Raw genomic sequence first — 24,567 nt, 5'->3', positions numbered from 1 at the left:
TTGAAGTTAACACTTGACTGGTTTAATCCACAGACTAATCTAGTTGAAAAGACTGAGAGAGAGGTCAATTGTGAACGAATAAATGTTGCCGTCAATTTTCCATCTGTAAGGTGGGACGATTTTTTATTGAAATATTTAGTATAGTTTGATGACTCAAATCTGCTCTCCTTTAATGTATGTGTGGAACAACATGGTTTTTTCTTGATTGGAAATCAATCTTGATTGATAGAAATAGCTTTGACGGTGTATGGATATTATTGTGCAACAGTGAACAAAAATAAGTAAAGTAAGATCACTTCTGTTTTGTGTTTCTGGACTAGTTAGTACTCACATCAGTTTTGTATACTGGTGAAATTGTTTCCCTAGGTAGAGTTTTAAGTAAAGAAAGAATCCTGATGAAAAGACAAATTCACTTCCTACTGCCTCCTTTTTTTTTAAAGATCCTGGTCCGAAGGCTAGAAGAGCTTTCGTCTCCCTGGAGGTGAAGCACCTGCATGCTGCCACCCATGGGAAGGAGTGCAAAGGCAGTTTTCTATCTCATGCAGGCTATGGTGCAAGAGGCCATGAGGGAAGAGCTCTTGTAAGTTGCCAACTCAAAAGTTGGAAGGGGGTGGAGCCTGGACAGGGACCTCAGCAGGGATATGATGCCATAGAGCCCACTATCCGAAGTAGCCATTTTCTCCAGGAAGGGATGCCAGCCTCCACGTGGGACATGGGGATCCACCAGAATTACTGTGCATCTCCAGACGATAGAGATCAGTTCCCCCTGGAGAAAATGGACTCTATGGCATTGTACCCCGTTGAGGTCTCTGTCCTCCCCAGCCTGTATCCCCAAACCTAGGAGTTTCCCAACCTGTACCTAACAATCCTACCCCTCCCATCTCCTGCTGGTGGCCAGGGGGAGACCTGGCAACCCTGTCTCCAGAACAGATCTCCGAAGGCTGGAGATCCAGCAGAAGCCTGGGAGATCACCAGGCCCCACCTGGAGGTTGGCAGCCCAGGAGCCAGGCAGGTGCGATGGTGTGGTATGAAAATGGGAATGCCTCCATGAGCGGTGCTCGCTTTTTCCTCTCCAGACAGCTGAACTACCCTGCTGGTGATGGCTCTGAACTCCACGGTCCGCCCCGGAGGGAGGGGTAGGAACAGCCCAGGCCGCCTCTCGCCTGCAACGGGCCTGGCAAAAGGGCGGTGCTTTCACCATAGAAATGTGAAGGCCTAGAGCGGCGGGCGAGGGCGTGAGACGTTTCCTTCGAACGTCGCGCGCCCTCTTTGGTCTCCCTGGTAACAGGGCCCGCCTCCTCCCAGCCTGCTCGGCGTCGAGGGTGGCGTCTGTCAGGTTGAACGGAAAACAACCTGTGATGCGGAAGTGTCGCGTCCCTTCGGAGCCGGTGACGCAGTTCTGCCCGCGACGCGGCGGCGGTTTCACTCGCCAGAAGGGTGATGGCGGCGGCTTCGGGGCGGCGGCGGCCGGCGCCGGTGGGGCAGGATGAGCTGCGGCGGCTCATGAGGGAGAAGCAGCGCCAGACGGAGGCGGCGGGGAAGAAGAAGAAAGTCGACTCGCCCTTCGCCAGATATCCTGCCCCGCCCTGTGGCTCGGCTCCACCGACCCTTCCTCGCGCCCTCCGTGTCGGTTTGGCCGGGCGGTTGCGGGGCGAGAGCAGCTCACGAGCCCCCCTCACCCCTCGGGCTTGGAGGCGGCGGGGCTTTAGGGCGAGGGAGACCCGGGTTCGGGTCGGAGCCCTCTAGGTGACCCATTCTCAGCCTAACCTACCTCACAGGGTGGTGGTTGCGAGGATAAAAGGATGAACGTGAACGCCCCCCCCCTGAGCTCCTTGGGGCGGGGGCAAAATACGATGGGTATACGATGCCTACTCCATTTTAACCTAACAACCCTGTGAGGTGGGCTAGGCTGAGAGAGAATTCCCCAGGTGCCTTCCAGTAAAGTTCGCGGTAGGCTGGGGGCTTTGGATTGTGGCCTTGCCAGTCCTCGTCTGAGTGGTTAAAATAGAAAGGCAGCCTGATTCTTGAGGAAAATGCAGGGCAATGGTGGGAAACAAGCTAGATCTCTTTAATCACTTTGGGCACACAACGTTTCTTTGCTCCTTCAAAATCTCATCAATATCTAGCCTCTCAAATGCATGTATTAGTTCAACTGCGGGTATCCATTTTCTTCTTTAAAGTATGTCTCCTGCCTTTCCCTCAAAGGTGGTTTTAGAGAAAATTATCCAGTGGTATCTATAACAACAATAAAAGCAAATATAAGCAATTCAAACCACTGAAACCAAAAGGCCTCGGCCTCACTCTGCCCCACAAAGTCTGCTTCTTCAGCCACCTGTGGTGGTGGAAAGTGCCTTCAGGTCTCAACCAACATTTGGCAGCCCCTCCTGGGGTTTTCACACAGCAGATGAGCAGAGGTGGTTTGCCATTGCCTGACTGTGTAGCAACCCTGGACTTCCTTGGCGGCCTCCCATCCAAGTAGTAACCAGGGCTGACCCTGCTTTAGCTTGCAAGAAAATATGAGATTGGGCTAGCCTGGGCCACCTAAATCACTGAAAAGAAGCCCTACCTGATAATGCTGCCTCTTAACACACTTGGAAGGTGAACAATAGGAGCCCTGCTTTCTTTTTCCCTTGAGCCATTCCACAAGAATGGAACCACAAGCCAGAGCATTCCCTTGCAAAATGGATCTTAAAAAAGAGTTCTGAGAAATTGTTTTTTTTTGCAGTATTTCCTTAATTGAAAACTCTACATATAACAGTTTGGGAAACTTAAGTTGCTCTTTGTGCAATGTGCCTGTGAAGAGTGAACTGTTGTGGCAAACACATGTTCTTGGAAAGCAACACAAAGAGGTGAGAACTCATGTTTTGTGTGACGGCATATTTGTATTATGTCTGCTATATAGCAAAAAGAAAAATACAGGCTGTGCAGATTTGGCCCTTTTAACAAACAATAGATTTTTATTAGTACTGGGATAAAACAGTTGTTTCATGTAGTGCGTTGTATATCTGGATGGTGTAAAGAAGCATCCGGAGCATTCATAAAACAGGATTTTTTAGTCAAGACATCAGCTCACCTAGTCCAGCATTCAGCAGATGCACACACAGAATATGTATGTATGCCACAATAAATACATCTAAAACTCCACAAGATTTTAAGTTATTTTTATATAAGAAATGTAGTAAAGAAGTATAATTTCTGGACTACATTTTTTTAATGCTCATTGATTCTTGGTTGGATTGTCTTTGTCTTATTTCCTTATTTCCATTTATCATTGTTTCTTAGCTTTATAAATCATATTTTGTAGCAGTTGCTGTAAAATATTGCAGATTAGTTATTTATTTAAAATATTTCTATCCATTTTGTCAGAATCCTGCTTGAGGTGGTTTCCAAGTGAAAACCACAGTACAAAACCACAAGCCGTTTAGAAACACAGGCCATTAGAAATAGGGGGAAATGAGTCCCCCCCCCCCCCGGCAAGTCCCCTACTCATAACCTCTATTTTTAGTATTGCTGTCCCACATGGATACTTTGAACCTTCAGCAAGACTGGATATTTTTCCTTTGAGAAAGAAATTATTAAAAAATATATTTGTTTGGTTATCTGTTTGCGGTGGGCTTTATACAGAAAATGGCCCCCGAGGAAGATGCAGATTAATAGGAGATTCTGGTTGTTAGGTAGCTGATAGCAAGTCAGGGGTGGGGAATGTGACAATTGAAGAAGGAGCCCCTGAGGGAGTGGTACGTGGGAACTCCAGATCACCACCACAGTCTGGACAGAGGACCATGAAGTCAAAAATGGCAACTGTGAGCCATGTGTTGAAGCAGTGGGAAACTGGAGGGACCGAGCTAGAAGGGAGCTATTTGGGATGAGGCTGGCTGCTTGCCTTTTCTCTTTCCCTGGTACATGCCCGGTCATTGCCCACTCCCACCAGTCAGTTCTCCACCTACCTGTTTGCAGCATGGATCCCCCTCCCTGAGAAATTTAATTTTTGTGTGCATAGGGGAAGTTTTGAACAGCTGGTAGAGGTAAACACATACACTCGAAACTGCCTTATACCGAATCAGACCCCTGATTCATCAAAGTTAGTATTGCATGCTCTGACTGGTAGCAGCTCCCCAGGGTCTCAGGCAGAGGCATTTCACATCAACTACTGCCTGGTTCTTTTAACTGGAGATGCTGGGGATCAAACCTGGAAACTTCTCTTGCCAAACAGAGGCTTTTCCACTGAGCTGTGACACCTGCTGGGATGGCCAGGCTGAGCTAGGCAAGGAAAGAGAGAAGGCAAAGGAAGACCTTTACAGAGCAGGGTTATGTATTTCCTCACCGGCTTGTACTGGCTTCTTCCTCACCATGGGGCAGTCGGTGTTGTTCAGCTTATGTTTTCTGTCACCTTTTATCCAGGGCTGCTGCCCATAGATGAAGCCCTGCCACCAGCTTCTGTCCTTCCTGTCACATGATTATGATGTCACATGATATGACTGTCATGTGCTTGCAGCTCAGTGACTCCTACACTTCTCCTTGGATTTAGAACATTTGAAGACCACTGTAATAGATTAAACTGGGGTTTTACATAAAAACCTTTAATTAAAAAAGCCAGAGTTTATTGTGATGTTTGAAGGCAGCCACTGATGCCATTTGGAGGGACCATACCTGAGATGATGATTTGCCAGTAATAAAGGGACTATCATAGTCCGAAAATGTCAACTTGTGCCAAATTCTAAATAGTCTTCTAAGCTTGTTGCATAAAAGGAGCTTTTTGCTATCTGCTGTGCTGGGTGTTTTTTAATCTTGTTTATAATCTTACCAGTGGCGTTTATGGTTGATTGTGAAAAAACTTCTCATTTGTCAAATACTCTGAGATGGTCCAATAAAGTAATACTTTAATCCTTGGAAATAAAAACCCAGGCATTTATCTTCTGGTTCAAAATTTTATCCCCAGAAAGTTGCACAGGTAAAGGGTCTCAAGCAGTCAGCACCGGGGCCCACTCTTGATGCTTCATCTTCTCTCAAAAGGAAAGTCGCAGATACAGAATCTCCAGAGCAGAAAAAAGCAAAAGGTATAATAGTACTTTAATGGGGTGTTTGCTACACTGTAATCTGTTATTTTTCTATTGCTTGAATTTTTTTTTTTTGCCCATCCTCGATAAATGTACGAAAACAGCAAAACTGACTGTCTTTGGTGGAATGTTTTTGTACATGCAAGCTATAGCAATGATATACGTATTGTATTTGCCAGTGTAATATTCCTAGATAATACAACTGGTATGTGAGTACAGGTCACACAAATAATGCACGGATCTGCTAGTGTTTGCTGGTACTGGAAAAGCATGTAGCACTTGAGCCCAGTGAACTAGGTGGGTCTTGGCCCATTACCCGTCCCTGATGCTAACTGATTAAGTGTGGCAGTGTGGTGTAGCAGTAAGAGTATCAGACTAGGATCTGGGAGACTTTGGTTGGAATCCACACTCTGCCATGGATGCATGCTGGTGATCTTGAGCCCAGTCGCACACTCTTGGCCTGATCTACCTTGCAGGGTTGTGAGGATAAAATGGAGGCCGGGAGAAAGTTGTAAGCCATTGGGGAGAAAGGCAGGGTATCAGTGGAACAAATAAATAAAAATGAAGACTATACTGCTGCAGATGCCAAGCTTGTGTCCACAGCAGCCTTGTAAACAATAGGTTAGGACCAGGTCATCTATGGTGTTCCGCCAGTGCCATGATGGAGCCCCGTAGTTGTGCTTCTCCCTTGCCTGTCCTTAAAGGGCCTTTTCAGGCTTGAGAAGGTTTAGAAATGCCCGAGGTGTGTTCCATTTGTGGAGGGAGCCTCTAGCCACACGAGTCCCAGGCACGAATCACTGCAGCTCAGCTTTGGTCTTGTGAAGTTCACCTTTTAATTATTTTTTGTGAGAAGTTGGATGTATGTGGTACAAAACTCTGAAAATTGTGTCTTTCCCCCCCCCAGCTGCAGTCGACAGCCTGCAAACGGTTGCATCTGGGTAAGCTGGATATTTTGTTGATAGGTAATGGATGTAAACGAGACCCTTTCTCCTCCATTTGGTATGTAAAGTCTTTCGGTGGGATCTTGTGGATCCGTTCTGCTTGTGGAGGCATTTTCCTCCAGCAGATGGGGCCTTTCCCTGTGTCTTGCGATGGGTGAAGTTTTCCTTTCGTTACAGGCAAACTCCTCCCCTAGGACAATGATCCCCAGTGTGTAGCCTGCAGGCAGGGTGCAAAACAGGCGGTTTGAATGATACTCTCTGATGGTGTGTGTGCTAGAGGCTTTTGGGACATTGCTTCTGTTCTACAGTTAAGCTTTTGGATAAAGTGTCTTTGTCTCATGGTGAGCCCCTGTGTAGAAGCAGCTCATTGCCTGGAGGTGACCGCCATAGGGGAGCCATTTCACACCCCCTCCATGTTGTCGTTTGGTGTACTGGAGTCAGGCCCCACCTGGAGGTTGGCAACCCTAGCTGGAGCCCGGGCAGCTCATTCCTGAGCTTTGCGGCGGCCAGGGACAACATAGCCATGGCACTGCTGCAGCACCTCCAAAGAGGTTTCCCGGCTGCCGAAAGGCTAAAAAAAGCCTTTTTAAATTTAAAAATTCAAAATGGGGTATTTTCCCCCATAGAGAACAGCAAGGCTGCGCCAGGAAAAACCTGGTGCAGCAACGCTATTTCGGAGGGGGGCGTTCCTGGGCTGGAAGGGGTTAGGAGGCAGCTTACCAACAGCCCCACCCCTGGAATGCCCCAGGAACACTTCCCAGGATGCCGGCGCAAGTACTTGCGCTGGCAGGATGCCGGTGGGAGGTTGAGCCGGTGTCCATGGGGCACCACCACAAGTGTCATTACACCAGCGTAGGGGGCTGGTCGCCTCCTCAGCCCATTCGGCACCAGGCTCAGAAATGAGCCCTTAGTTGCATGCGGCACTTAAAGATGGCTAAGGTTCTGTTGAACTTTCCTGGACGTTATTTCACTAAGCCTCGCAGTAGTCCTGAAAGACAGGTCAGGACTGTCCCATTTTGCAGATCTGAGGGAGGCTGTGGCTCTTTGCAGTGGGATTGGAGATTACAGCCTGGGCTTCTTCCACATGGAGGTGATTCTTTGTGTAGCTCTCATCGTTGCAACAAGTGGAATATGGAGGCCTTTGCAGGGGCAGCAGAACATCTGCATGGGAGCCTTCCCTGCAGTCTCCTTCCCTCAACCTCCTGCAAGCGCCTTGTCCTTCCTCTGCACTGGAGGGCTGCGCACCTTCCTATCCTCACATGTCCAAAGGTGCTTTGACTGTGGTCTTTCCAAAAGGATTGTACCAGCCCCGATTTGGAAAAGATCACAGGAAAGTGGGGGGGGGGACACAGACATGGGGCAAATAGAAGCCTACTTCCTGGGGAAGCTGTGGAAGCCGAGGCAGAGGGAACAAAAGCTTTATGAAAATAGCCTTGGGTAACAGAACTGGAACTGAGGGTGCACCAGCACAGTGTGTGGGGGTGGCTTGCCACATGGCAGCTCTTTTTTGAGATAGGGGGCACTGCCAGAATTGGTCCCTGGCATAGTGTGCTTGCACACTGCTTGCCCTTTCAGAGAAAAAAGACATTTTGACGACACCTAAAATAGCTGTTTGGATCCTGGCTTATATCAGGCTGGATCCGGCACGAGGAGAGGTGCTTTCCTCCAGCAAGAACAGCAGGAGAAGCTGCCTTCCAGTGCAGAAAAGTGCGTCCATTCACAGAATGGATCTGTGGAACCCCAGCCAGTATGATTATTTAGAAACATTGAGTGTTATTGCTCCTTAGGCTGCCGGGAGACTTTTTTAGCCAAACGAAACCAGCGGATGCAGAAAGAGACTCTTCAAAAGATTCAAACCGCAGTTTATTGCTGGAAGGCTATGAAGAGGAAGAGGAGGATGAGGAAGAGGAAGAAGAAGAGATGACAGAAGCCAAAAAGCACAGCAGCAAACTGCCTCTTTCACCCGCTGTTCAGGATACGACGCCCGCCCCTCTTCAGAAAGCAGCAGCTGCTACTGTGGGAGCGTCAGGTGATTATGCAGCTCTAAGAATACCCTCGTGGCAAAAAAGAGTTCAGTTGGGAGACCTCGCTAACGAGTATGATGCAAATCAGACAGTTGAATTAATTTTTTTTTTGTTAACGTTATGAATAGTCGAGAGAGAGAATTGTGTTAGAAAAAGGAATGGAGTGGTCCTTGGTCACTTTAGGACAAGAGGAGCAGACAGACCATTTCCAAATAGAAGCAGCTTCTGCTTGCTTAACCAAACAGCACAAAATTTTTGGCTGTCATGTCCCAGGCTCTAAATCCATAGTATAAAATACCGGGGAGGAGGAGTTTACAGCTATTTGGGTTACTACAAAAGATATCTAATTTCAGAAATAATCAGAAACAGCAGCATTTTTTAAACAGCTCAATAAAACCAGGAGTGGTTCCAAAGGGATATTTCATCCAGTCTGGCGTTATCCAGAAACAATTTTCCTTGGGGCGTTTCCAAAGTTTATCATGGGAAAATGTTTCCCTCCTCATCTTATGAGTTATGGAAATAGCTCCATGTGCTATTAACTAGTTTTTTCTTGCTATTCATCTGTTCACTTTGCTGGTGTGTGAATGTGTTAAGTGCTGTCGAGTTGCTTGTGACATATGATGACTTTTGATTGAGTCAATCCATCTCATGTTGGGTCTTCCTTTTTTCCCGCTGCCTTCGACTTTTCCTAACATTATTGTTAAAATGACTGAATGAGGCTATCATTCTTTGGTCACTTTATAAGAGGACATGACTCACTGGAAAAGTCAAAGGCAGCAGGAAAAGAAGACGACCTAACATAAGATGGATTGACTCTATAAAGGAAGCCATGGCCCTCAGTTTGCAAGACCTGACCCAGGCTGTTAATGATAGGGCGTTGATTCATAGGGTCACCATGAGACGGAAGTCACTTAATGGCACTTAACAAACACATTGTCTTTTCCAGTGACTCTTGTCTTTTCATATTTGCTGATATAATGCATGCTTATTAGACAACTACATATGTCAAGCAACAACTGGCGTTCATTTGTCCTCGATGGTATTAACACAGATGGCTGCTTATGCCACCTCTTTGCCTCTGACGAGCCCATATCTGGTTGATTCTCCAGTATAATGAATGCAGTGTAATAGCTTCCCAGCTATTTTATCATTTTAGGTGCTCACCATGTAAATGTGCGCACTGCCAAAGATGTATTAAGCATTTAGAGCAGGGGTGTCGAATTCATTTGTTATGAGGGCCAGATATGACATAAATTTCACTTGGTTGGGCCGGACTATGCCTCGCCAGCCCAGATCAGGACTGGGGGGGGTTGCTGCCTCAGCTGGCTCGTGGGCTGGATAAGAGCTCTCAAGGGGCCATATGTTTGACACCCCTGATTTAGAGGATCTGCTGGATCTGTTCTGCCATGGAGCTGGGAGCCTTCCTGTTTTAAGATGCCCCGACCAATATCTTGTAGCCAGGGAAGTTTCCTTCTGCCAGAGGAAAGCACCTCCACTGGCCAAATGGATTCTCAGACTCCAGCCCAGAACTGCCCTGAGACAGAAGCCCTAGTCCAGCAGAGGTCAGTGAGGTACCTCTGAAGCTTGCAAGTCGGGTACGAAGATGGTGGCCATCCTTGGCTGGTTGCTCTCAACATCGGTTGCTCAGGTGTGCGTTGATGGTTTGATCTGGCAGCTGTCAAGGTAACCTCTGTCAATTTGTCCAGTCTTCTAAAGGCCATTGAAGCTAGCAGTCATCCCTAATGCGCAGCCCATGTTTTACACATTTCCTCCAGCAGAAGCCCCACAGAGTCCCTCAGGCTTACTCTCAAGTAAGTGTGTATAGGATTAGTAATTTTAGTATGGTGGTGAATTCCACAAGTTCTGTGTTGTGTGAAAAAATGTTCCCTGTTGTTTGTGCTGAACCTGCCACCAGTCAGTTTTAGCTCTTGATCATGAGGGAGGGAATGTCTCTCTGTCCTCTCAGCAGGCCTGTCCCTCTGGCTTTCAAGGGTCTTTTCTGTCTTGCAGACCACTTGGAAAACAAAACTGCAGCAGCCCCAGTGCATCTGGTCTCCCATTCTGGCTCAATACAGAAAGCAGAAGTACAAGAAAAGATTGTGGAGAGGTAAAGCTGCATGCTTTGAAAGGTTCTAATCGGTATTAATCTAGCCTACTGAAAGGAAGTGAAACGTGCATTTGGCTGTCATGTAACCTGTGTTTGTTCTCCACTGTAAGCCGATGAATTTGCAGTGTTCTCAAAAAGGGCGAAAGTCTGATGAAATTAGTGAATCTAACCTTAAACAGTGTTGCTAGTGACTTCAAACATTAAGAAGAAGAAGAGTTGGGGTTTTTTTACCCCGCATTTCTCTACTGTAAGGAGTCTCAAAGTGGTTTACAATTGCTTTCCCTTCCCCTCCCCACAACAGACACCTTGTGAGGTAGGTGGGACTGAGCGAGTGCGGAGAGAACTGTGACTGGCCCAAGGTCACCCAGCAGGCTTCATGTGGAGGAGTGGGGAATCAAACTCGGTTCTCCAGATTAAGAGTCCACTGTTCTTAATATGAAACAGGCATTTGGGAAACTTGGTAACTGGGAAAATGGGGATCTTTATGCTATCTGCTTAATCTTCCTCTGATGTTGGGGACTTTGGATAATTGAACAAGCATGTAGAACTATATTAATTGGTATCATTTTCGTAGAACGGGGTGCTCAACATGGTGCCTGTGGGTGCCTTGGCACCTTCTGACACGTCCTGGCAGCTGCCAATTGTTTTTAGGAAGTGGGTGGGGCCATATGGGGCTTTAGCACAGCAGGGCTTCTGATTGGCTGTGCAGATTTTTTTAGTTGCTTTGGCAGCAGCACAAGGATCTTTACTGCATCACTGAAGGCAAGTGCTGTGAATGCAAGAAAATATGTTAAAACAATATATTCATTTTAAAAGGCATGCTGTTAAACAGCTTCTGCCTGAAATGTTGAAGCATTACTGTTAGTTACACATGACTTCACTCCCTGACATTTTGTGGTTGGCTTTGCCTCCTACAGCCTCCTCCATTTTGCGGCTGTGCCCACCACCGTGTGTCCAAATTCCAAAGATGCCCACAGGCCCAGAAAGGTTGGAAGACCCCTGTCTTAGAAGGTTGTTCCATCCTTTCCCCTCCCTCTCACTCTAGGTGGCGTTACTCACTGAGTTTTTGGTGTTGCTATGTCATGTGCTGTCGTAGTGTTTTTCTGAAGGAATAAAAAATGTGCGCAGTAAGGATTAGCTGAAGATAAGCGCTCTACTTAACTTTTCAGGAGAGAAAACACAGCCGAAGCCTTACCAGAGGGTTTTTTTGATGATCCTGAAGTGGATGCAAAGGCAAGTGTGACGCGTTCTGGTTATTTCAACTCATGTTAATACTTTGAGGAATTAATCCGGCCAGCTCAGATCGCAGTAGCGGATTCACCTAATCCCTGAAGGGCCTTCTTGGTCTCTTCTGGCAAACGATGACGTTAAGCCAACACTTTTCTGTGTAACAGTTAGCACCTGCTTTCCTGCCTGCTAGCTTTAGAGGTCTTTGTGATGAGATACTTTAAAGCAAGACTACCTGGGTGGCTCTCGCATTGCTCATATGTGTTTGGGGTTTCTCCGGCTTTATGCTAGTCTCTGTAGGAAGTTCCTGCACCTCTGAATGAGTAGACAGGTGGAGAGCAGAATTAGTGTAAGCTATTGAACACTAAGCCTTTTGGTCCTGCCAGCTGTCATTCTTATGGCTTTGTGTGTATCAGTCAGGATTAAAGCAGAGGGCATGGTATCCTACCACTCTGCTCAGCTGAGCTTGGGAGCCCTTCTTTGGCAGAAGAGGAGCCTCTTTATAGCAGAAATGGGCAGAAGAGTTCCTTCTATTAGAGGAAGGCTTCCATCTTGGCTGAGTGGAGTGGTAAGGTTCATTTCAAAATGACAACTAACGTTGTGTCTGTGGGTAATGGATTGTAACCCCACTTCTTGCTGCGAGTAAGCAATGCACAGTGGCCTCCACTTGCTCCCTCTCCCTCCCCCCCCCCAGCCAGTATTGGCACACAGCGCACAGAGGGAGATGGAGAGCCAACCAAGTGCCCCCAGATTAAGGAGAGAGCCCCCTCCACAGTGTGGTGTCGTGGTTAAGAGTGGCAGACTCTAATCTGGAGAACTGGGGTTCGATTCCCCACTCCTCAACATGAAGCCTGCTGGGCGACCTTGGGCCAATCACAGGTCTTTCAGAGCCCACGCAGAGGCAGGCAATGACAACCCCCCCTCTGAATGTCTCGTCTTGAAAACCCTATGGGGTTGCCATAAATCAGCTGTGGCTTGACGGCAAAATCACACACGCACACCAGGAAGAGAAGAAGAAGAGTTGTTTTTTATATGCCGACTTTCTCTACCACCTACGGAAGAATCAAACCGTTTTACAATCCCCTTTCCTTCCCCTCCCACAACAGACACCCTGTGAGATAGGTGGGGCTGAGAGAGCTCTAAGAGAGCTGTGACTAGCTCATGGTCACCCAGATGGCCTCATCCTAGAGAATCGGGTTTGATTCCCCACTCCTTCACATGAGCGGATTAGGCTAATCTGGTAAACTGGATTTGTTTCCCCAGTCCTACACATGAAGCCAGCTGGATGACCTTGGGCTAGTCACAGCTCTCAAAGCTCTCTCATCCCCACCTACCTCACAGGGTGTCTGTTGTGGGAAGGGGAAGGTGATTGTAAGCTGGTTTGATTCTCCAATTTCCTCAGTTGCTACAATGGCAACTCCTGCATCTTTTAAGACAGGACCCAAAACAAAATCAATGGAAGAAACCTTGAGCTCCCTTCATGAAATGGTTGCTAAAACTTTACAAGTGACATCTATAAAGGGAGAAATAAGTCAAAATATTGCTGCTATTTCTTCCTTAAAGGACTCAATAAGCTCTCTGACCACAAGACAAGATAAGGTGGAAACTAAGTTACAAAAAAATACGCAAGAGAGCAAAGAAGTAAGAAAAAAAGTAGACACTCTGGAACTCTCTATGGAAGCTATGCAAGAAAGAGAGGAAAAAAGGGCAGATCAAATGGCAATGATGGACCTTAAACTAAAAGAAACATTCATACGGATACGTGGCCTTAAAGAAAAAAACTGAAGCAGGGAATCTGAGAAGCTTCAAAACACATCTAGCAAAACTACTTGATGAAGAAGAGGATGTCGAAGAAGGAATACTGATTACAGCTTACAGGGTCAATTCTGCTTTTGCAAGGAGGAATAATGTTCCAAGGGACTGTTTAATTCAACTTCTTTCCAGAAATCATCGGGATCTCCTTATGAATCAACATTATAGAACTGTCTGTGAAACTAGAGAGGGAGAACTCGATAGGATTTCCTGTGACTGTCAGGCTCTTCGTTGCTCAGTCCCTTTCCGTGACTGGAGCACCAGCAGAATAAATTATGCAATTTAAGCAAATGTGTGGGAAGTTGCAGAATCCAGCTTTCCTTGGAACAGAGGACTCTCAAGGAATACTGCTGGCCCTAATAAGAAGTCGCCTGCCCAGGTTCTGCATTGCTGTTTTGTGCAGTTCCAAACACACCAGTGATATATTTGGTATAATTCTAAATGGTCAAACTGTATGTACAGTCTGTCCTTCCCCATTCCTGGCAGGGTCAGAGGCCTGATCTGCATGTTGCACAGGGTGAGGGGTGGGGAGTCTGAACAGCATCAAATTAGACGGCTCTGTGCTTTTTCAGAGGTTCAACAGCATGGGGGTAAAATGAGAAAACCAGCACATCAGGAGGAGAGATTTAGCTAGCTCAGGGGTCCCTGACTTTTCTAAGCCTTCAGATACCTTTGGGATTCTGACACAGGGTGGTGGGCGCTGCCACAGAATGGCTGCCACAGGAGGTGGAGCCGGACAGCCACAAAAGAGCCCCCTTTGCTTACCTTCAGCAAAGATCCTTGTGCACAACATTTTTAAAAAAAATCTCCCCAGCCAATCCAATGGCTAATCAGAAGTCTTGCTGAGCGGAAGCCACACCTGCTTTCTAAAAATACTTGGCAGATGCCAGGAAAAGTGTCAGCGGGCACCATGGCGCCCACAGGCACCTTGTTGGGGACCCCTGTGCTAGCTTATGACAAGCAGGGAGAGCTTTACTTGGAAGAGTCTGCAGAAATTGATACTGCTGGGGGCACACACGCCTCTAGTCTGAAAAAGACCGGTCCAGAATCCTGCCTGTGTAATGTGCTGAATAACATTTGTGCAACTGGCTGGTTGGTGTGTTGAAGACTGAGTGAAATCCTGTGGGAGGCTCTGCTCCATTTCACAGTTTCTTGATCTTGCTTCGTTCCTGTTCAGTTCAGTGGGACTGGTGCAGGAGAACTTCCCACTGGATAGAAGGGCCGTGGCTCAGTGGTAGAGCCTCTGCTTTGCATGCAGAAGATCCCAGGTTCAATCCCCAGCATCTTCAGTTGAAAGGCCCAGGAAGGGGATGAAATGAAAGACCCCTGCCTGAGACCCTGGAGAGCCCCTGCCGATCTGAGTAGACAGTACTGATCTTGATAGACTAATGGTCTGATTCAGTATAAGGCTGCTTTCATGTGTGTTCATGTGTGATGTCTTTGTTTGCTGTCTTGTCGTTCTTGCTTCCCAGGTAAGAGCCTCAAATGCAAGGAGTAGCTAGATTCTGTTGGCAAGGGCCTCTCTGTGTGCTGAAGGAATGAATGATTCTGAAGCAACCTTAATATTAGGAGAAGTTGTTTAGAGCAATTGCTGATTGAAAATTTCAGGAGGAAAAAATCTTTTTTTAAATTAACTTTTATTATCATAAGGTTTCTAATAACCTTGGCAAAAAAGGCAGACCACAATACACAGCAAAAAGTATTATGGTACCAATGACCACAATGAACAAAACAATCAGTGACTGAAATATTTATAGTCTTGTGATAAGTTATTTTGAAATGCTTTACGTCTTGAAATACAATTAGTCATTTAGAAGTGAAATATATCTATGACTTGCATTTACGGTAGCTGGCAAAAAACAAAGATACAACAAAATATAGAGTTGCTACAAATAATTATCCAGACACTGGTATTGTATGGAATTCTCGAGCCCGAATTTCCGTATAGAAAGCAAAATGGAGATTGCTAGCCATCTCACATCTGGCTTATGACACTTTTCATGAAGTTGCGCCCCCCCTGCTAGTTGCTCTTTTATGTTCACCAGCCAAGTAGGTATTGAGGAATCTGCGGCATCTCTTGCCTGACCCCCCCTTCCCTATGGCCCCCTCCTCCTGGCTGCAGTGATATTGGCTCCAGGTGTGACTCTGCAGGTAGAGGAGGAACCTGTGGCTGACTCTGTTTTCAGTGATGGGTTTAAAGGTCAAGTGTGAATCGTCTCCTGGATGCAATTTGGTGGCCCAAGAGAAAGTCGATCCTGAACCTGGCTTCCATTGCCAGTCTAACGAGGGCATCTGTTCGAGCGTTCTGCGGTTGGTCCCAGCATATGCACGTGGTCACAGCCTCCTTTGGCCCCCGGTACTGGAGGTGTACCTGAGATCTTTTGGAGTGGTCAGGGATGAGTGACGTGGCAGGAACTCTCTGCTTCAAACCCGCTCCAGCCATGAGCCCACTCTAGACCAAGCCCCCGCCTCTCTGCCCAAGTCCCCCATCTGCAATAAGATACGAAATTCATCTTGTGTGTGGTGCTCTGAAAGTAAATGCTAAGAGTTATTAGTACACTTCTGCTGTATGAAGGAGTGAGTCTTCCGTAGCATGGCAACTTTTGTAAGTTTCTGGAATAGGCAAATCTCTCTCTCACTTTGACAGAACTCTTAGTTTTTCAAAGGATATTCCCCCCCCTTCAGTCACTCAACTCGAACAAGTTGGTGTCGTGTTCACTCCATGGCACTTTCTAGCCCTGCAATCAGTTCTTGCAAGTTAGTATTCATGTATGACTTTTGAAACCATCAGTGCTGCAATTTCTTGCCATGCTTATGTGTTACCCTTTACGGGTCTTTAAAATAGGAATAGAAAAGATGTCACAGTACCAGAGGTGACAAGTTAATCTCACAAGTTAATCTCGCATAGTTTGCTCTAACTGGCATCAATGTTTGCATGAAGGCAGAGCAAGTTTATTATGTGGAGCGAGGTTCTCCCCCCCCCCCCCCCGCAAATGGAGTTGTGAGTCGTCGCTTCCAGAGCATCAGCAGCTCTGTGTTGGAAATCTTCTTTGCCTGCAGGTCTTAGCAGAAGTGAAACCAACGGTGGGCTTAAAATAGTTGGCGAGAAATAAGAGCGAGGCTTTGTTCTGTTCTTAGGTGCGAAAGGTTGATGCGCCGAAAGATCAGATGGACAAAGAATGGGATGAATTCCAGAAGGCCATGCGACAAGTCAACACGGTAAGTCGGCATCTTCTGTCTTGAATTGTTTTGAGAATGCTGTGGAGTGCAGAACTGGAGCTTGGCAGAGGGGCTGCGTTTGCCAGCTGCCTGCCTGCCTTCTGTCGGTTTACAAAGTGGATTTTAACTGTCTCTTGCCCAAGAGTGTCCTGTTCATCCCTATTCATATTACAAATCACACATATTTTGGCAAAGGGCTGTGTTCTTCTTAAATCTATTTTGTGGGCAGCAAAATAAAATGGTGAAGATTTATGTGGTTTACTTGCCTAAATTGATTCATGGACTCTGTAGAAAGGAAAACAGTATGGATGTGCCACAAAACTGTACTGAAGTGGCAACAGGACATCTCATGTAAATGTTAAGCTTGTTTAAACTCTGCATTTGATAAAATGTGTACCTGTTGAGCCTCCTGTTTCTTTATGTAAAGAGTCTGTATCTGCTGCAGTTCGGGCTTTGTGTTGAATTTTAACAGTCCTCTTGTGTGTGTTTATATTGGAAGGTTTGCCTCCCTGCTCACACAGGTGGCTCCATCTGTATCTTTATAGTGGGCCTTGGCAGATTCTACCTGGCAGCTTCTTTGTTGCTTCTTGCCTGGGCTTTCAGGCCTTTGGTGTTGGCAGAAAATTACCAAAAATGAATATTTGGGCAGGAAGTGCTGCAGAGCAGTCCTTATCCCGTTCCCAAATGCACTTGGTGCCATGTTCGTACAAGATCAGTGGTGGGCACATTGTGTGAACACGAGTGATCCGTAAGGTCTCTTCTTGGTTACAGGTTGACCATTGGCTGCACAGCATCTCCCAGACATTCAACCTTGAGAAAGTATATGCTGAAAGATATAACAGGTTAAAATATATTTCAAAACGCAGAGGGGACAGTTAACAAATAGTAACTATTTCCTAGGCCTAACTTTCACTACCGTGGTACGTTCATAAAGCATCCTAAGGTCTTTTTGGATGTCGGTGCTTGGCTTTCCAAGTTTCCAAATGTGCTACGGTGACCTAGGGGTAGGCACAATTTCTGGCATTGTCTTAGGTGTGGATAGAATAGGAGCAGGCCCCTCCCTGCCTGCTCTGCATCCCTTCACCAAGCCAAGACTAAGCTGCATTTTGAATTTGCTTACATTCTGAAGAACGTTGTTAGCCCTAAGTTAATATTGGTGCTGCCGTATCCCTCAACTGTGGTTAAGGTGGGAACAGAGACGCTGCTATAGGAAGGCAGTGTTCAGGCCCTTGGCCGGCTCCCCACCTCTGAAGCACAACTCAGAAAGCCAGCCTGAACCCCACATAGGCCTGCCTGCACAGATTTCCGTAGCCTTGAGAACTTCTATCGAGAGGTGGTTCCCCCCACCCCAGATTGACGCTAAATCCACCCCCACCCCCATTTTTGTTCCATTGGAAAGTAATATCCCTGTCTGTTCTGAATTAGGTTTCAGAAGCTATAGTGGCCGAAGAAGATGAGGAAGGGCGACTCGATCGTCAGATTGGGGAAATTGATGAACAGATGTAAGTAGATAAACCCTGGCTTCCCAAAAAATTAGGCTTTCCATAAAGTGCCTCTATTGATTTGCTTCATAAGAACAAACGTTCATTCTAACATAACTTGCCAATTGTATAATTTCACTCAGAACTTGATTCTTAATTTTTTAATTTGCTGATGTATACAGGCATACCTCGGAGATTGCGGATTTGGTTCCAATAAATTGAATATCGCAATAAAGCGAGTCACACACTTCTTCTTTTTGGTTTCCCAGTGCATACACTATTTGGTGATGTATTAAATGTACAATAGCATTATATCTAAAAAAAACAATGCACATACCTTAATTAAAATACTTTATTGCTAAAAATGTGATACAGAGACACAAAGTGAGCGCATGATGTTGGAAAAATGGTGCCGATAGACTTGCTCGACGTAGGGTTGCCACAGACCTTCAATTTGTAAAAAAAATGCAATATCTGCAAAGCGCAATAAAGCAAAGTGCAATAAAACGAGATATGCCTGTATTTGTTTTTTCAGTTACACCAGTCTTGAATGTAACAGAACAAATGGCAGCAAAGCCTTTCAACAAGACAAAAAGGCATTTTTAAGTCCCTCAGATGCTTACCTTTGGCAAGCTGCCTGTTCCCCAAAAGGGTCCTTGTGGGAAATTCAGCATGAGCTGGTGGGGCACGATAATTTCCATAAATAATCATTTCTGTATTGACTGCTTAAACGGGTCTCTTTGAAAGCTGCGGGAGGCTTAATACCTTGCTTGCAAATATACGAAGGGCTCATTCATACCGTGTTAAAACCAGTTAAAATTCGGTTTCCATGCTTTGCAACCCATGTATATCATGCAAATCAAGCAAAATTGCATAACTGTACAAGTTTTACTATTCTTTTACATACAGGGAGGGGCCCTGAAGCCCCCCACTGACCTGCAAATCTAGTCCGGCAGCTCCTCTCATTCTAAGATTACATAGACTTTGCCCCCACACTTTCAAGCACGTTTTTGTAAACATGAGGACTAGGAACTTGCTTTAACCCCCCCCCCCCAAAAGCCAGTATTCTTAGCCGAATCCTTCAGCCACAGCTGCATCCAGCCGCTCTTCACTGCAAACTCCCCACACTCATTACATGGAGCTAAATGATGGAATTTGGAAGCACTCCTAAAGCTTCACAGATATCTCTAGCATCAGATTAGCCACCCCGGGGGCAGGGTTCTGCTGGACACCTTTTTAGGAACTCCCTTGTTCTACAAGAACATTTGAAGTAGAACAAGTATTTTAAAGGGTTTGGTTAGCTTTGGAATTGCAAGAAGATGGCGTGAAAGAAAGCTTCAAGTCATCTTCTGGATTTTTTTCTTAGTGCTGTTTGTTTTTGTATCTACAGAAAATGTACAAGACTTTAAACAGTGCCCTGAATATTGATAATGCGTTGCCCCATGGTCTGCAAATTAAGTACCACCCTACATAAGGATAGCATTTAGTTTGTGCTAAAAATAAGCAATGGACAGTTGATAACAGGACAGAGGAATGCTGGCGCACTTGGTTCTTCAGCATTAGTGCACTCTAGTCTATCTGCCCCCCACCCAATTTCTCCTGCAGTGCTTTGGTGGAAACAAGAACATATAATTGGGGGTTGGGGAGAGGAATTTAGAACTCCTTAGGTTTCTTGCCTATTCCAAAAAGTTCTGGTTTAAAATCCATTTAAGGTCTTGTTTATGATTATCTAGGAAATTATGCAAAATGTTCTCCTCCTGGGAACATGAGTAAGCTACCACCGGAGAAGCCTGATATCTTTGTTTTTTAATATGGTGTTAAATCAGGATGTCTGAAAAACGCTAGCCTTGTCCCCTGGCCTGTGCAACTGCTGTCATTTTCTCTCCTGTAGCAAGGAAACTTGGTCAAGGAAGTCAAGTCCCAAGGCTCCTTAACTAGTAGCAGGGAGCTCTAGAAACGTAACTTTGCCTCTTGATGTTCAGTCTGATCTCTGTGAGCCATAACAGTTCTCTGGATCAACTCAGTGAGACTTGCAGGTTCCTGTTTCTTCAGTGCTTTGTGTGCCACTGATAGTTAAGCCTTAAACATTGTTCTCATGCTGTTAGATCAGCAGTGAACCAGAATAGCACTGCAGTCACAACCCTGTATGCAGGGTTGAACTGAAGTAACCATTATTCTGGATCGTTGAAAATGCATTGTTTCTGTTTAGTTGTTGTTGAGGATCAAATGTTTTAAAAAATCAAAGCAAAATACAGTGGTCAAAGATGGATCCCAAGGATTTTGTAGCGCATAATAGTTTTCAAACAGTTGTGGAAGAACCTGCGGTTCTTTGGAAGCATAAGGTTCCTCAGTGAGAACCTTTGAGCAGCCAAGAATATGCTCTAGAAACCTTTGTTGCAATGCTTATGGCCACTGTGGCAGATACGCAGGGACTCCATGGCAGAAGCACATTGAGAACGGTTCCCAAAGCTGTATAGTCTGAGCCCTGCTGCCTCTCCCTGGGCATCACAGTTTGCCACACCTACCTTACAGAACCTTCTCTTCAAAAGGACAAATCAACGGGAGGAATGCATGTGTGTGTGTGCATTTAAAACTTTGTCTCCATATGTCTGGGAGCAGGTCTTGAACAAAGGGTTGTAAGTTTGAATTGACCACCCCTTAGCTCACAATGTTTCTGAAAAGCTGTGCTACTTTTTTCTGAAGTCCCAATCTCACTCATGAGAGGATGGGTCTGTTGGACGGTTCTGTACAATTTTAATACAGGTGCCTTCCCCCACCCCCAGTGAATGGCACCAAGAAATACCATCCACTTGAGCTGGGGAAGAGGGATGGCAAATTACAGTAATGCCTCCTATAAAGCAGTTTCATCACAGCCCTCTTTATCTTGGGTGTCACCTTTTTTATAAAATGGGGAAAGGGAAGGAGGCAGCAGTATAATCAGTCTGGCCAGAAGTGATGTGGGAACCGTATGACATAAAGGACCAGCACAGAGCCCCCAGCAGGAATTGTGGAGCTGACTGAGAAGATTGCTGCCACTTCCCTGGGAGGCAGCCTCAGCATGGAAGACAAGCCAGAGTGACTTCTCAGGACACTCCCGCACCGCAGCGTCACAGAGGTCACAAGCTGGTGGCTGCCCTCCAACTCTAGCCGCTGCCCCATATGCTGCTCGTTCAAAAAAGATGGCAATCGTGTGAACACATCCTCGATAGAACCAGTGTTATCAATTCCCTCTAGATAGCTGTTTGACTTCGTACCCGGTTTCCAGAAACATAACCACCGTGCTCTTGTCTTGCCCTAGTGAATGCTTCCGCCGGGTCGAGCAGCTGCGTGACCGCCAGGAGATCATGAGAGAGAAGCTGAAGGAAGCACTGCGCCTGAGAGCCAGCCAGGCAAGGGAGGACGACGACCTCGGCAGTGAGGACGAAGGGGAGCTGCAGGACTTGCTCTCCCAGGACTGGAGGGCAAAAGGGACACTCTTGTAGCTCACGGTCCAAGGGAGAGAACCTCCCGAGTGACCCCACTTGTAGATCAAGTCACAGCCTTTCAGTAGAGTATTTATTTTGCAGGTGTTAAAAATCTATTGTAAAATCTATTGTAAACAAGCTTAAAATAGAAAAGCAGCGTATGTAAAAATTGTACAATATAAATCTTTTTTTATATAAAGTCAAGTGTAGCTTTCCTATTAAAATCCATAGAAAAACTTCATTTCCTTGGTAAATCAAATGTAGTCTATGATATGTCACCTCCGTCTGTCAGTGCTCATCAGTGTGTTTGTCTTTGTTGGCGGCTGCTGAGCGTACAACCCCTGACGCTTCCTTGACAACACTGAGCACTTGATGGGACTGTACTACGGGGGCTCTGTGTGGTTCCTCCTTTCCTCCTGGACAAAAAATACCATTTTCTGGCCTTAATCACAGCTTGTATTTGCCCCCAACATTAATCAGGGCTTGAAAGTAGCAACCAGGCCAGGATTTGAAAGTATATCCTGGGGACCAAACAGTTGCTCAGCCTGGCCTGGCAGAATTTCTGGCCCCCGTGTTCTGTGAAACTTTTTGATTTTTGAAGTGGCTTGCTAAAGCCCATTCAAGGTATTTGATCATCCCCAGGAGGGGTACACCAATCTCCTTGTCTGCCTGTGCTGCTGGCTGTTGGTGGGGAGGAGATGCCAGTCATCTTCTGTGCCTGCTGATGGCAGGGAGCAAGCCAGGCACCTCATTATGTTGCCCCAAATAGTTGTGTTGGGGGGCCAGGCCAGAGAACTAAAGTCTCACGCTGGTCCTGTGGAACCCAGGCCCACTTTAAGTTTTCTCCCTCCTAAGAAACACACCAAACCTCCCATTTTGAAGGCTTAGGTTTACCGATTGATCACTAAGATGCTGGCCTAATTGCTGTAATACATCTCTGTCCTATTGCTGAATGCTCTTTACTTGGTTACTGATGGATGCAGGCTCTTGTAAGTTTTATCCTGGACGTGGTCTCTTTCCTGGGTTTGTTTGTGGGTGAGCTGTGAATGGGTTCCACTGCACTGGGGGGAAATGTTGCTATATGAAATACTTTTGCATAATTTTAAAGTTCTTAATTGATAAGCAGAAAGCTACTTCTTGTAATGCTCAACTTCATTGTTGCCCTGCACAGTCACGGGAGCTTCATTTTCAAGCATTTTAGACAGACGGGCTTTGGGCTGTAGCCTGTTGTTTGTCTACACGTGTGAGATTTCTGTTGGTTTCCCCCTTCACTGACCCCCGCAAACAGGATTTCAGCAAGCACTTCTGGCTGCAGCCGATGTAAGGTTGGATGCTACGCAGAACAAAGAGCTTCAGGTTAATATTTCCATGTAGGGTCTTGGGAAAACTCTAATATGGTCTCAGAAGCAATAGAGTAAACAAGATGCTGAAGTCTGGCAGAAATAAAAATTGTTTTTGTTGTACGTTGGACTTTACATTACTGACCTACATCTGGAAAAGCCTTGTCAAAAGTCCTTGTTTGGGAGAAAACGGAGACTGATTTTTGCAGAGGCAGAGAGAGGTGCTGCTGTGAGCAGCGAGGCTTGGCTGCGCAGGGGAGTTTTAAAAGCCCGTCCTTTGCCTGGCCCTCAGGATGCAACTCTAGAATCTCACAGGCAAATGCTAGGCCGTGGCTGGGCTTCCTAGAAAAACGCTCTCAATATCCCTTTCTACCTGCCGATCTGAAGGTCCTGGCAGCAGTCTGAACAGTACTGTGGTCTGTTGCGAGGGGCTCGCAGCAGCCCAGGCAAGTGTGGTTTTTCTTTGGATGCCAGGTCTCCCAGTTTGCACCACAAACTTGTTCATCTCTCTCTCTCTCGCAAAACCATCTTGTAGCCTTGCTCTTTTGGAAACACCAGGCTGAATCTACTTGGCTTTGTGTGAGAGAGTACCTTGCGTGGCCTTTCTCTTACACACGCTTGCTGACTTATGGTATGTGACTCTGATAACTAATGTACAAAGGGGACACTTTTAAACTGGAAGTCCCCAGCCCTCCGAACGTGTGGATACGTTTGGGAATTTGAAAACAGGCAGCAGAGGCCACCACTGAATGGGGCCAGTCACAAAATGCCGGGAAGTTTCAAGCCAAGCACCTTCCTATCATGGCGGCACCAGCAAAGTCCTCCTGCTCCAATGAGATGGAGAAACGCCACGATTTGGTGAAGAACAAGTGGGCGGCTGGAAACATCACAGAGGGCCCATGGGCACCATATTGGGGATCACTTTTTCAGTCCCTGACAAGTAGGCGAATGGAACATCTGTGCAAATCCAATCGTAAAATGCTGATTGGTGTGATCCTGCAGTACGTTAAAATTGTATAAAGCTCTTTCCCAATAAGCACTGGGGTCTTATTTGCAATTATGTTAAAATCTTTAATTGTTACTGTAAGACAAGCCATAAGTCTACGAACTGAAGTGGTGACAAAGTCGCAAAAATAGTGTTTCAAGTGACAAATCAACAACTCTTATTACAGGCAAAGTTAAGAACATGGCGGGTTGCAACGTATTGCGCACAAAGCTATGACGTTTTTTCAAAGTCAGAAAAATGTTTTATTTATAAAAACAGCTCATTTCATTTACCATCAAATCGCACAGTAGTTTAAAACACCCACAGCCCCTGCGTCATCCAGGCCAGCCCAAGCATGAACACCAACAAATTTTCTCTAAAAAAAATTATTTTGGCTTCATGTCGTTGAGCTCCAGACCATTAACTCAGAACAGTGACGAAAGGCAACCCAGGAGCCAGGAAGCCCAGTTGCTTCGCAAGAAAGAGTGTTTGATTTTTGAGATCTCAGAATAACCGAGTTAGAAATGGCAGCTATTTCCTCTGTTGATTAGTCCACAGACAGCACTGTCTCAGAGGGCTTTGGGAAAGTCCTGCCAGGCAGTTCATGCCCTAGAGCATGCTGGGGCACATTACTTCTGAAGAGAGCCTGAAATGCAGGAACAAAAATCAGGGGGGACCAAAAGGGCGGGAGAAAAAAAACCTTCTTACCATTTAAAAACAAAAACACACACAACACTTAAATATACCCAGAAAACGGCAAGTCAGTTCAAGCAAATGCTTCATTTTTTTTAAACTTCAGATATAAAAACAGTTAACAATAGTTCTGAACAAATTTACAGCAGGTTTTTAGAGCTGTGAAATACCCGAGGTACCTTGACAGTATTTCCCTTTTCCTCTCCCCCTTCAATAT

The 24,567-nt window shown here is 46.0% G+C and overlaps 2 protein-coding genes across 3 annotated transcripts in view; one reads left to right on the top strand and one right to left on the bottom strand.

The window, feature by feature from the left end:
* Positions 1–1,440: 1,440 nt before the first annotated feature.
* ZNF830 (zinc finger protein 830) lies at positions 1,441–21,350 on the top strand. Its single transcript, XM_056857259.1, has 10 exons — positions 1,441–1,571; positions 2,750–2,849; positions 4,940–5,057; positions 5,962–5,995; positions 7,786–8,027; positions 10,033–10,129; positions 11,299–11,362; positions 16,307–16,387; positions 17,813–17,889; positions 21,167–21,350. The coding sequence occupies exons 1-10, from the start codon at positions 1,441–1,443 to the stop codon at positions 21,348–21,350; spliced, it is 1,128 nt and encodes a 375-aa protein (XP_056713237.1).
* LOC130484325 (poly(rC)-binding protein 3-like) overlaps positions 17,094–24,567 on the bottom strand; it is a 240,677-nt gene continuing 233,203 nt past the window's right edge. The window contains exon 14 of one of the 2 annotated variants that reach the window (XM_056857256.1): positions 17,094–17,213. In XM_056857256.1, coding sequence (XP_056713234.1) covers positions 17,153–17,213 — 61 coding nt within the window. In that variant the 3' untranslated portion in view covers positions 17,094–17,152. Of the gene's footprint in view, positions 17,214–24,152; positions 24,304–24,567 lie in introns of those variants that run through there. The other variant, XM_056857258.1, reaches the window with a different exon arrangement.

The sequence above is a fragment of the Euleptes europaea genome, chromosome 11 (genome assembly GCF_029931775.1).
Source record: "Euleptes europaea isolate rEulEur1 chromosome 11, rEulEur1.hap1, whole genome shotgun sequence".
NCBI classification, from domain to species: domain Eukaryota; kingdom Metazoa; phylum Chordata; class Lepidosauria; order Squamata; family Sphaerodactylidae; genus Euleptes; species Euleptes europaea.
This window is presented reverse-complemented; position numbering and strand designations above follow the sequence as displayed.